The 11979-nt window shown below is 41.9% G+C and overlaps 1 protein-coding gene and 1 long non-coding RNA gene across 4 annotated transcripts; one reads left to right on the top strand and one right to left on the bottom strand.

Moving 5' to 3' along the window:
* Positions 1-4806: 4806 nt before the first annotated feature.
* On the top strand, positions 4807-10159 carry LOC143486063 (E3 ubiquitin-protein ligase TRIM35-like). Of its 3 annotated transcripts, none has more exons than XM_076985857.1 (7): positions 4807-5290; positions 8043-8135; positions 8261-8491; positions 8578-8600; positions 8715-8833; positions 9261-9451; positions 9615-10159. In XM_076985857.1, the coding sequence occupies exons 1-7, from the start codon at positions 4892-4894 to the stop codon at positions 9741-9743; spliced, it is 1185 nt and encodes a 394-aa protein (XP_076841972.1). In that variant the 5' UTR covers positions 4807-4891; the 3' UTR covers positions 9744-10159. The 3 variants fall into 3 exon arrangements, with proteins under 3 accessions (XP_076841972.1, XP_076841973.1, XP_076841971.1); XM_076985858.1 differs by having other exon boundaries at positions 8040-8135; positions 9261-9479; positions 9615-9684; XM_076985856.1 differs by having other exon boundaries at positions 4808-5290; positions 8040-8135.
* LOC143486071 (uncharacterized) lies at positions 5005-6550 on the bottom strand. Its single transcript, XR_013123126.1, has 2 exons — positions 6421-6550; positions 5005-5276 (listed from the first exon to the last, which is right to left on the bottom strand). It is a non-coding gene; the product is annotated as an uncharacterized LOC143486071 (long non-coding RNA).
* Positions 10160-11979: the final 1820 nt, after the last annotated feature.

Consider the following 11979-nt stretch of genomic DNA (forward strand, 5'->3'; position numbering starts at 1 on the left):
TGTCGTAGCGAATCACTCTTGACATGTCTTGCTTCGTGACAAAACTCCAACTGGGCGGAAACACCAAATTTGCACCCTTGAAGGACAATTGACTTCTGATTTTGCTATTTTTTTTGTCCCAGTTTGAAGTTACATTTACATGAGGCACTCAGCATGCAAGCGCACACGCTGTACATCTACACTGCAGGAAAAAAAAACTCTTCTCATCGCCACACTCTCCTCTTCCACGCTCCGTCCCATCACCTCAGAACTATGACCTCTTTTGCATAACAGAAAAAGAAAGAAAAAAAAGAAACCCGACTGTACAAAATTTATGAGAATCAATATACAATGAAATGAGAATTTACAACCTTTTTGGTGTTCTGTTCCAATAAACAAAACACGTAAGATAAATATATTTTATTTATCTATAACTAGGTCACAACACATGGTCATCATGTCTTTCTGCTGATGCTGTTTGGCAACTTTAAATTTTTAACAGCTCAAACTTTTGTTTGTAACTACAGACACATCATGGCAATTCATGCTAAGTTGCTTGTGAGCAGTGTTTTGTTTATTCAAGAAAGTAACGCTGACAGTTGTGATTTGCTTTGTTAGTACAGTTTTCCTAAGTTATGGTTCTTTTTGTTGATACTACTGTTGCCGTTGAACAGTGGATGCCTTGTTTATGTGCTGAGCTGTATGCTGAATTATGGGACACTGGTAGAAGTTTGAGAAGCTTCTGCAGTTCTTAAGCAAGGAAGAGGGTATCAGGAGGTCATATTATATTGTATGGGGATATTTCCGAAATATTGATCATATGACGATAGCAAAAGTGGCCTGTAGGTGTCAAATTTCAGTTTTTACAAAGTCTTGCTTTGTCCACCACTAATACCCACACATGCAGGGGATAAATCTGCAGAGGAGAAAGAGGCAGAGACTTACTTGTAAAAGAGCTGATCCTGGGAGGAGAAAGGGGTGGAGACTTCCTTTTAAAGAGTTGATCCTGGGAGGAGAAACAGGTGGAGACTTCCTTTTAAAGAGTTGATCCTGGGAGGAGAAAGGGGTGGAGACTTCCTTTTAAAGAGTTGATCCTGGGAGGAGAAAGAGGTGGAGACTTCCTTTTAAAGAGTTGATCCTGGGAGGAGAAAGGGGTGGAGACTTCCTTTTAAAGAGTTGATCCTGGGAGGAGAAAGGGGTGGAGACTTCCTTTTAAAGAGTTGCTCCTGGGAGGAGAAAGGGGTGGAGACTTCCTTTTAAAGAGTTGATCCTGGGAGGAGAAAGGAGTGGAGACTTCCTTTTAAAGAGTTGATCCTGGGAGGAGAAAGAGGTGGAGACTTCCTTTTAAAGAGTTGATCCTGGGAGGAGAAAGAGGTGGAGACTTCCTTTTAAAGAGTTGATCCTGGGAGGAGAAAGGGGTGGAGACTTCCTTTTAAAGAGTTGATCCTGGGAGGAGAAAGGGGTGGAGACTTCCTTTTAAAGAGTTGATCCTGGGAGGAGAAAGAGGTGGAGACTTCCTTTTAAAGAGTTGATCCTGGGAGGAGAAAGAGGTGGAGACTTCCTTTTAAAGAGTTGATCCTGGGAGGAGAAAGGGGTGGAGACTTCCTTTTAAAGAGTTGATCCTGGGAGGAGAAAGGGGTGGAGACTTCCTTTTAAAGAGTTGATCCTGGGAGGAGAAAGGGGTGGAGACTTCCTTTTAAAGAGTTGATCCTGGGAGGAGAAAGGAGTGGAGACTTCCTTTTAAAGAGTTGATCCTGGGAGGAGAAAGAGGTGGAGACTTCCTTTTAAAGAGTTGATCCTGGGAGGAGAAAGAGGTGGAGACTTCCTTTTAAAGAGTTGATCCTGGGAGGAGAAAGGGGTGGAGACTTCCTTTTAAAGAGTTGATCCTGGGAGGAGAAAGGGGTGGAGACTTCCTTTTAAAGAGTTGATCCTGGGAGGAGAAAGAGGTGGAGACTTCCTTTTAAAGAGTTGATCCAGGGAGGAGAAAGGGGTGGAGACTTCCTTTTAAAGAGTTGATCCTGGGAGGAGAAAGGGGTGGAGACTTCCTTTTAAAGAGTTGATCCTGGGAGGAGAAAGAGGTGGAGACTTCCTTTTAAAGAGTTGATCCTGGGAGGAGAAAGAGGTGGAGACTTCCTTTTAAAGAGTTGATCCTGGGAGGAGAAAGGGGTGGAGACTTCCTTTTAAAGAGCTGATCCTGGGAGGAGAAAGAGGTGGAGACTTCCTTTTAAAGAGTTGATCCTGGGAGGAGAAAGGGGTGGAGACTTCCTTTTAAAGAGTTGATCCTGGGAGGAGAAAGGGGTGGAGACTTCCTTTTAAAGAGTTGATCCTGGGAGGAGAAAGAGGTGGAGACTTCCTTTTAAAGAGTTGATCCAGGGAGGAGAAAGGGGTGGAGACTTCCTTTTAAAGAGTTGATCCTGGGAGGAGAAAGGGGTGGAGACTTCCTTTTAAAGAGTTGATCCTGGGAGGAGAAAGAGGTGGAGACTTCCTTTTAAAGAGTTGATCCTGGGAGGAGAAAGAGGTGGAGACTTCCTTTTAAAGAGTTGATCCTGGGAGGAGAAAGGGGTGGAGACTTCCTTTTAAAGAGCTGATCCTGGGAGGAGAAAGAGGTGGAGACTTCTTTTTAAAGAGTTGATCCTGGGAGGAGAAAGGGGTGGAGACTTCCTTTTAAAGAGTTGATCCTGGGAGGAGAAAGGGGTGGAGACTTCCTTTTAAAGAGTTGATCCTGGGAGGAGAAAGAGGTGGAGACTTCCTTTTAAAGAGTTGATCCTGGGAGGAGAAAGAGGTGGAGACTTCCTTTTAAAGAGTTGATCCTGGGAGGAGAAAGAGGTGGAGACTTCCTTTTAAAGAGTTGATCCTGGGAGGAGAAAGAGGTGGAGACTTCCTTTTAAAGAGTTGATCCTGGGAGGAGAAAGGGGTGGAGACTTCCTTTTAAAGAGTTGATCCTGGGAGGAGAAAGAGGTGGAGACTTCCTTTTAAAGAGTTGATCCTGGGAGGAGAAAGGGGTGGAGACTTCCTTTTAAAGAGTTGATCCTGGGAGGAGAAAGGGGTGGAGACTTCCTTTTAAAGAGTTGATCCTGGGAGGAGAAAGAGGTGGAGACTTCCTTTTAAAGAGTTGATCCTGGGAGGAGAAAGAGGTGGAGACTTCCTTTTAAAGAGTTGATCCTGGGAGGAGAAAGAGGTGGAGACTTCCTTTTAAAGAGTTGATCCTGGGAGGAGAAAGGGGTGGAGACTTCCTTTTAAAGAGTTGATCCTGGGAGGAGAAAGAGGTGGAGACTTCCTTTTAAAGAGTTGATCCTGGGAGGAGAAAGGGGTGGAGACTTCCTTTTAAAGAGTTGATCCTGGGAGGAGAAAGGGGTGGAGACTTCCTTTTAAAGAGTTGATCCTGGGAGGAGAAAGGGGTGGAGACTTCCTTTTAAAGAGTTGATCCTGGGAGGAGAAAGAGGTGGAGACTTCCTTTTAAAGAGTTGATCCTGGGAGGAGAAAGAGGTGGAGACTTCCTTTTAAAGAGTTGATCCTGGGAGGAGAAAGGGGTGGAGACTTCCTTTTAAAGAGTTGATCCTGGGAGGAGAAAGGGGTGGAGACTTCCTTTTAAAGAGTTGATCCTGGGAGGAGAAAGAGGTGGAGACTTCCTTTTAAAGAGTTGATCCAGGGAGGAGAAAGGGGTGGAGACTTCCTTTTAAAGAGTTGATCCTGGGAGGAGAAAGGGGTGGAGACTTCCTTTTAAAGAGTTGATCCTGGGAGGAGAAAGAGGTGGAGACTTCCTTTTAAAGAGTTGATCCTGGGAGGAGAAAGAGGTGGAGACTTCCTTTTAAAGAGTTGATCCTGGGAGGAGAAAGGGGTGGAGACTTCCTTTTAAAGAGCTGATCCTGGGAGGAGAAAGAGGTGGAGACTTCCTTTTAAAGAGTTGATCCAGGGAGGAGAAAGGGGTGGAGACTTCCTTTTAAAGAGTTGATCCTGGGAGGAGAAAGGGGTGGAGACTTCCTTTTAAAGAGTTGATCCTGGGAGGAGAAAGAGGTGGAGACTTCCTTTTAAAGAGTTGATCCTGGGAGGAGAAAGAGGTGGAGACTTCCTTTTAAAGAGTTGATCCTGGGAGGAGAAAGGGGTGGAGACTTCCTTTTAAAGAGCTGATCCTGGGAGGAGAAAGAGGTGGAGACTTCTTTTTAAAGAGTTGATCCTGGGAGGAGAAAGGGGTGGAGACTTCCTTTTAAAGAGTTGATCCTGGGAGGAGAAAGGGGTGGAGACTTCCTTTTAAAGAGTTGATCCTGGGAGGAGAAAGAGGTGGAGACTTCCTTTTAAAGAGTTGATCCTGGGAGGAGAAAGAGGTGGAGACTTCCTTTTAAAGAGTTGATCCTGGGAGGAGAAAGAGGTGGAGACTTCCTTTTAAAGAGTTGATCCTGGGAGGAGAAAGAGGTGGAGACTTCCTTTTAAAGAGTTGATCCTGGGAGGAGAACAGGGCAAAGACTTCCTTTTAAAGAGCTGAGGTCTTGCAGATGGCTTTTACTGTTTAGTTTTCTTAAACCCTTTCTTGTTGATTGTTAGATGAAGGGTGAGTCTTATTAGTGTGTACAGCATTACGTCTTGCCATTATTATAATGAAATGAAATACTGTTTAACAACTATTATTAACCATAATTATTAAAATTGTTGCTTTATAGGATATAAGCTGGTTGACCATAAGATTTGGAGTCACTACTGAAATGTGACTCTAGCGTTGTTTCAACTATGTTTTGCACACTTCCTCTATCTTTGCTGACTCACACCATCAGTCCCTCAGAAAAACCTGTACTGCAGGTTCAGGTTTCTGAACACGTCAGTGATAGTTTTAACATTCAGTTTCATTTTTCTGGAAACTTAAGCTAAAGTAATTACAGGCGGAACACACTCTGTCATTCTGTCTAGATCAAGACCAGTGATGATGGCATTATCTCACACTTCTCTGGAAGAACACCTGAAATGTTCTATTTGTTTGGAAATCTTTAAGGATCCTGTGGTTCTCACCTGTAGTCACAGTTTTTGTAGGACGTGTATAGAGAGAACCTGGCATCTGAAGGAGATGAAGAAATGCCCCCTCTGCAGTAAAAGAATGGACCATGAACATATAAACAATTTAGTCCTTAAGGACGCCTGTGAGTCATTCATGAAGGTGAAGAAACGTAAAATGGAAGAACCAGGTGGGGTCTGTCTGCTCCATACTGAGAAACAGCAGCTCTTCTGTGTAGATGATCAACAGCTGGTGTGTTCTCAGTGTGTGGACCAGGACCATCAAAATCACAACTTCTGCTCCATCAGCAAAGCAGCTGAAAAACAAAGGGTAAAGCACAATTTTCATTTTTCATGTTATGACATGGACTAAACTTGGGATAATCAGGAATACAAACAGCAAGCTTTAGGTTAGTGCCCAGTTGCATTAAACATCTTCTTTTTCTATTAAGTTAAACCTTAAGGAAGTATATGGGGGATATGGGACTGCAGTATAGACAGTATATCTTCTGGTGAAATATTGTATTGTATGCGTGTATTTTATGGCAGATACACATTATTACAGAGGCTGCGGGCCGGTGTAAATTTCAACACGGGCTGCATTTGGTCCATGGCCTGAACTTTGGAAATGTCTGATTTAGAAAAGAGCAGGTGGTGGCGGTCCACATATTATTGATTACATGACATAGGCTGCGGGCCGGTGGAAGTCCACAGGCAGGACTTTGGACATCCCTGTCCTAGCCTAACTGATCTAACCCATGACCATCTGGTCACAACACTGGTTTGCTAACCACCACACATTGACTTGCCTTGTGTAGGGGTTTCACCTACTAATCCTTTAAAGTAGATATAATTGGTTTTACCTTAATTATTAATCAGTCTCATTAATGAATAAATGATACATTTATTTAAAACCAACTACTCTAAAACAGCATCAACAAGGATCATCGAGGATCAGTATATTTCCAGTGAAGACTGGGTATCTAGTGTGTGTGTGTGTGTGTGTGTGTGTGTGTGTGTGTGTGTGTAGGGGGAGGAGTAAATGTGTGCACGCGCTTGTGCGCGTGTGAGGAGGCGGAGTTGTAATCTCAGTTCCCCTATGGAGAACAAAGCAACTAAAATAGCGCCGACTTTAAACAGTAGAGCAGCGTGACTATGTTAATGAGCTCAGCTGGTTTATTCCAACATGGTCAGAACAAAGGGTAACGGCGCTGGCTAAATAACTAAAAATGAATGTGGTGTGTCTGAAAATGGGGAAGACTACAAGCTGTTCATTAATTAGATAAAAAAAACATGGAGAGATTGCATGCAAGGTGGAGAACTTTGTGTGTACAAATCTTAATCAAGATTATGAAAATAAAGTTAAGCACATTCAGAATGTATTAACAGAAAACTTGGTTAACTCTACAGTTCAAGTAACTTTGCCCTTTGATAAACTATGCCCAGCGGCAAGAGTCTCACGTGTTGAGGATTTTGGGTAGTGTCGTCGTCCTCCCTGAATTAGGAGGGAATTTCCTCCACAGGCTCCTCGTTGATTAAAACGACGTCATCCAGGTGTGCTGGGAATCGTCCTACTAGATATGAAGTCCAGGAATGAGAGTCTCGTTCACGGTTTAACTACAGCAGGGATGTCAAAGTCAAATACACAGAGGGCCAAAAAAACAAATTTGCTACAAGCCGAGGGCCGGACTGGTTCAATGTTTATTAAAACATATTAAAATGATTGCACATAGCCTATCGAACCAAGACCTAACACAGTGTATATTATTTAATGCTTAAATGAATAAAGCAATATTTTCTTATGGATCTGTCAGTAATTTCAAGTGAAAATATTTTTCAACAAGCAAAAATGATTAAAGTAATAAAGGTTTGAAAAGTGCTGGAATTTAAGCTAAAGTACTTGAAAATGCTTGAAATTGTAACTACTTCGTTTCACAACAAATAGCCATCTGAATGAACAGTTTTCTTGTATTACGTTAACAAATTCCAGGACGAAACATGAGAGAACGTGAAGACGTTAATATAGGGCGTTTTGAAAATAAACAACCATTAAATAACGTGAATAAAAAGCGAATTATTTCGAATATATATATAAATATTTAAGTTAATTAAGTTTAACGTGCTGGGAAATATTGAACTGGACCTTTAAAGTGACGTACAAGTGCTTTAATTCCACCTTATAAAGGTGTATGAACCCTACAAACATGACTTTGTTCATTGCGCTGAGGCGCGGCGCGCGCAAAGTACAAAATTCGAGAGGTGCACGACCTCGCAAATCGACAGCGCGCGAGACGCTCGCGTACGAGCTGAGCCACTGCGATTACGTTATTTTCGCCGCGCTGACCCTCGCCGCTTGTGCACGCTGCAGTGACTTCGCGGGCTACCATTGCATTGTGGGAAATGTAGTGTGTGTGCGTGCAAAACACCAGCGGGCGGCTGTGGCCTGCGGGCCGGTTCTAACAGTAATTAAATATCATCCAGGGGGCCATAGATAATCAATTCGCGGGCCTTGACTTTGACATATGTGAACTACAGGGAATTGATCGCTTTTGTTTCAGTCCGTGTGGCCGCGTTAACAAGCTTGATTGAAGTCGTTTGGTGAATCTGTTGTCGCGGTAACGTTGATCAGTATGTTGGTAGATTACACCGTAACTCGGGCTTGTTAATTAAGTAATAATGACTTTCAGCTGTTTGCTGTTAGTCGTACCAAAGTTCGCGTGCTCTCAATGAAAACCGGATAGAGAGAGAGATTGATGGCTGTTCAGGGTATTTAAACACCTGAACTGTAGACACACCCTTACTTCCGTCAAAGCAAGCTTGTTCAATGTGTTGCCAGTGGTACTGCCACCTGCTGGTTTAGCATGGTACCTACACTTGTTAAGTATAAGTTGGAGTAATTTGAAATTGTGTAAAGCAATGATTGAAAATGCTTACATATTCAAATACATGCTGAATATAGAAATGCTGAAAAGTGTTGGCTAAATATACCTATTAAACAAAAGAGTATCAATAGTGTCTACGAAATGCTGAATATACCTATTAAACATATGAGTATCAATAACAAACATCTGTATTTTCAGAAGGAAATTGAAGGACCATTGCAGGTACTTCAGGCAAAACTGGTATCATGGACTTCCAAAAAATGCAGCTATGTTAACTTATCTTCAAACCTCAAGGTATTGCTGCATTGGATATGTCAAATTCTGCTTTAGTTAGTGCTGCATAAACATTTTGTATACTTAATTCTATACACACTTTAATTCCATTAAAGTCAAACATACAATCACATTTCCTACCCAAGAAATCTGTGCAGCAAGTAGTGTGCCAGGTAAAGACTGAGTTTGAGAAGCTCCACCAGTTCTTAAGAGAGGAAGAGCAGACCAGGATCGCTGCACTTAAGGAGGAAGAGGAACAGAAGAACCGGAGAATGAAGGCAACGATTGCAAAAATTGAAGAACAGTGTTCAGCTCTATCTGCACAAATCAACAATATCACAGATGCCATTAGAGTTGAAGACAGTTTATTTGTAAATGTGAGCATTCTGTCTGATTCTGTCATCAAACATGCTGTGATTATAAGAAGGCAACGGCCACTCACAAATGTTTTGTTTCCTCTTAGAATTTCAAAGAGACAATTAAAAGGTAAATTGTTTTAATTTATTTTTAAGCCTTTATAACATATTTTGTGATACCCATTTGACATGTGTCTGCACACTTTTTAGTGTTATCTGTACCTGTTTGTGATTGTGGCCTCAGAGCTAAATACACAGTTCCAGATCCAGAGGTGGGTCCTGGATATCTGATTGATGAGTCAAAACTCCTGAAGAATCTAAGATACAGAGTGTGGCAGAAGATGAAGGACATCTGTCCTAACTGTGTGTAAATGAACACAACACTTCCTTACTTATATCAAAAGAACACAAACATTACACAAATGTTATTGATCCAACTTAATATCAACATATTCATGCTGCAATTTGGTATTTATTTATTTTTGCTGCAAAAGCTCCAGTAATTCTACATCCAGCTACCAAAGGGCCAATCTCCAAATCTTTCAGGATTTAGATTTACAGCTGCATCTTCACAACCCCAAGTGAAACACCATCTTGGTGTCTGAAGGTTTCAGATGACCTGTTCTAGTTCCCCCTGCCAAAAGTGAGCCAGACCAAGCTTAGGCCCTAATCTGCACCAGATGACCAGATAACCAGACCTCACTAGAGCAAGACCTGGGCAAGATGGTTGGACCAACGGGGAGCCCTGACGTCTGTTGGCCTGGCTCATGCTTTCTCTTCCTCATTCTAGGTCCCCCAACTGCACCCTGTGTGGCTGCTTCAACTCCTCAGCAGCTCCCTCTTCCAGGCCTGAATCAACAGAGTTTGATTAAGCCGACACTGACTTCTCAGAAGGAGCAACTCACAGGCCTGACTTCTCAACAACTGCGTCTCTGTGAGACTTCTGTAGCGGTGCCTCTCCAACAACCAAAACCTGTGCAGGTGCAGACTCCTTAACCAGGCAACGCAAGTGGGTCTGGTCTACGCAGATGAGGGTGCAATCCCAGTTGCACCTTGAGCCCTGGGTCATGTAGTACATGCTCATGATATCGTAGGTTTAACCACACCACATGGTCCTTTGTTTTTGTTGTTTTTGACTCTACAGGTAACTTCTGTAGTGGAGTCTTTCCCACGTCCGACACCTCTGCAGGTGCTGTATCTTTGCCCGGTTGTCGTGAATAGGTCCGGAGGATGTCAGAAGGATGCGGTCCCCGCTGCACCGTGCATGCAGTGAGATGTAGTGTCTGCCATGCACAGGACAGCGCAGATTTAGCCACACCCCTCTCCCAGGACTGCACTGTGTGTACACATGACCCCTGCCCTGAATTGTCTCCATTGTCCAGCCATTTACCTTTCTTGTAGTTTCGGTTGTTTCTGCATATTGTGGCGTTGCCACTGCTGCATTGGGGTGGAGCATGGAGTAATTAATAACATAATAATTGTTATTATGTGGGTTGTTTGGGGCATGCATGTTTGTTCTGTACAGTCACTTGCGTTTATTCTAGCACTGTTAAGGCTCACCGTGTTCATGTCATGTTGTGAGAGTGATGACCTGGGTTGAATGGTGTATGAAAAAGACAATAAGAAAGTTGAGTGACTGTATGACTTCTCCTTTCTCTCTAAAAAGAGTTAATAAAGAGTTGAAAAGAACATGCAAAAAACCTGCGTTTTTACCTGCGGCACACTTACTCCCGCCAACACGCTACAATATGTTTGTTAAGTCAACTCACACCTGCATCAACATAACTATTGTAATAACAAACAACATAAAAAAATGCATAATTGTTAGGACATCTTTGTTTTAAATGTCATAAAATGTGTTATGAATAATTTAGTGGTGGGACTTTAACGCGTTATTTGGATTAATTAATTACAGGAAAATTAACGAACTAAAAAAATTAAAGCATTTAACGCATGACACACTTTTGCACCGTGGAATGTTTCTCAGTGCACAAGTTCCAGGCATACAGATTATATGGACGCACAATAAGATGAGCATGATGGAGATGACTGAAGAGGCTACACTGGTGGATGGGAAATTTAAATATAAGAAACTTCCAGATGGAAGTCCAAACAAAAATAGTGTTATTTGCACTTTATGTAGGAAGGAGTTCGCTTATCACAGGAGCACTTCCACCCTTCGTTACCACCTCAACGCAAAACATGTTGGGGCTAACGCGCAAGTAAGTAATGATAATTTAGCTGCTAAATGTATTCCTAGTATGAGCAAACAGTGTCGCCAGTCAACACTCGACCACATGTCGGGGTTCAAATTAAGAAACCAAATGTCAAAGTCCACGTCAGACAAATTGACCAGTTCACTGGTGAGATGGATTGCTGTGGACTGTAGACTGCTCTCTGTGGTCGAAGGCTTAAGTAAGACGCGGCAAGTTTAAACTCCGCCGTTCGCTTATTATCGCCGTTATCTTGGTGTGACAGCTCATATTATAGATGATGAATGGAAGATCTAGTCATTTGCTTTGAGCATGCAGAAGACCACTTTTAGGCACTGTGGAGATGCCTGTGGCAGAGGCCTGGGAAATTAAAGAAAATCTACCATCTAAAATGGTAATAAAAACATCTTCTGATTTACTTCAATTCTTCTTATTTTTCCAATATCCTGAGCAAAACCTCATTTTTGGTCAGAATTTCCAGTGTTCTTAAAACTTTGCTCTGTTTTCTGCACTCATTTATTGGTCTGTGTAGTAGACTGGTGGAAAAATAAACAAGATGTTAAAGTTTATGATTATGTTCATTGATTCATTCATCATTCAAACTTAAATTAATATTTCTCATGTTAAATACTGAAATGTGATTAAAATGCGATTAATTTTGATTAATTACAAAGTTTCTAATTAATTCGATTAATTTTTTTTCAGTCACTTCACACACCTCGTCACCTTAATCTAGCCACTTTAAACCTTGTAACTTAAATCATTTCACTTAAATGGCTCTTTTTAACTGTATTATTATTATTATTATTTTAGTTTTCTAAATATTTCTATATTCTATATTTTGTCCATTTATCATAGTTTAATTTAAGGTGGAGTAGTCACCAAAGCATTTCACTGCCTGTCGTACTGTGTATGACCATGTATGTGACAAATAAACCTTGATTTGATTTTATTATCATTGCTATGCTGATGACACTCAGCTAATTCTTTCCTTCCCTCATTCTGACACCCAGGTCTCTAGGCGTTTCTCTGCATGCTTGGCAGATATTGCTTCATGGATGACTGCTCACCACTTGAAGCTCAACCCTAGCAAAACTGAGCTTTTGTACATTCCAGGAACCCCAAACCCACACAACGACCTCACAGTTTCCTTTGAGAACATCTTGTTAACACCATCAGAAACTGCTCGAAGCCTGGGTGTAACGTTGGACAACGAGTTGTCCTTCTCAACACATGTTTAAAAACTGACCAGATCCTGCAGATTTCTCCTCTGCAACATACAGAGAATACTACCCT

Source organism: Brachyhypopomus gauderio, unplaced genomic scaffold, assembly GCF_052324685.1.
Source record: "Brachyhypopomus gauderio isolate BG-103 unplaced genomic scaffold, BGAUD_0.2 sc44, whole genome shotgun sequence".
NCBI lineage: Eukaryota > Metazoa > Chordata > Actinopteri > Gymnotiformes > Hypopomidae > Brachyhypopomus > Brachyhypopomus gauderio.

Bases quoted from the DNA above. Each gene is read 5' to 3' on its own strand.
- LOC143486063 (XM_076985856.1), top strand. From the start codon at position 4,892: ATGATGGCATTATCTCACACTTCTCTGGAAGAACACCTGAAATGTTCT. The intron at 8,834-9,260 runs GTGTGTAAATGA...TCCTCATTCTAG, and splicing joins GAAGGACATCTGTCCTAACT to GTCCCCCAACTGCACCCTGT. The intron at 9,452-9,614 runs GTGCAGACTCCT...TTGACTCTACAG, and splicing joins AACAACCAAAACCTGTGCAG to GTAACTTCTGTAGTGGAGTC.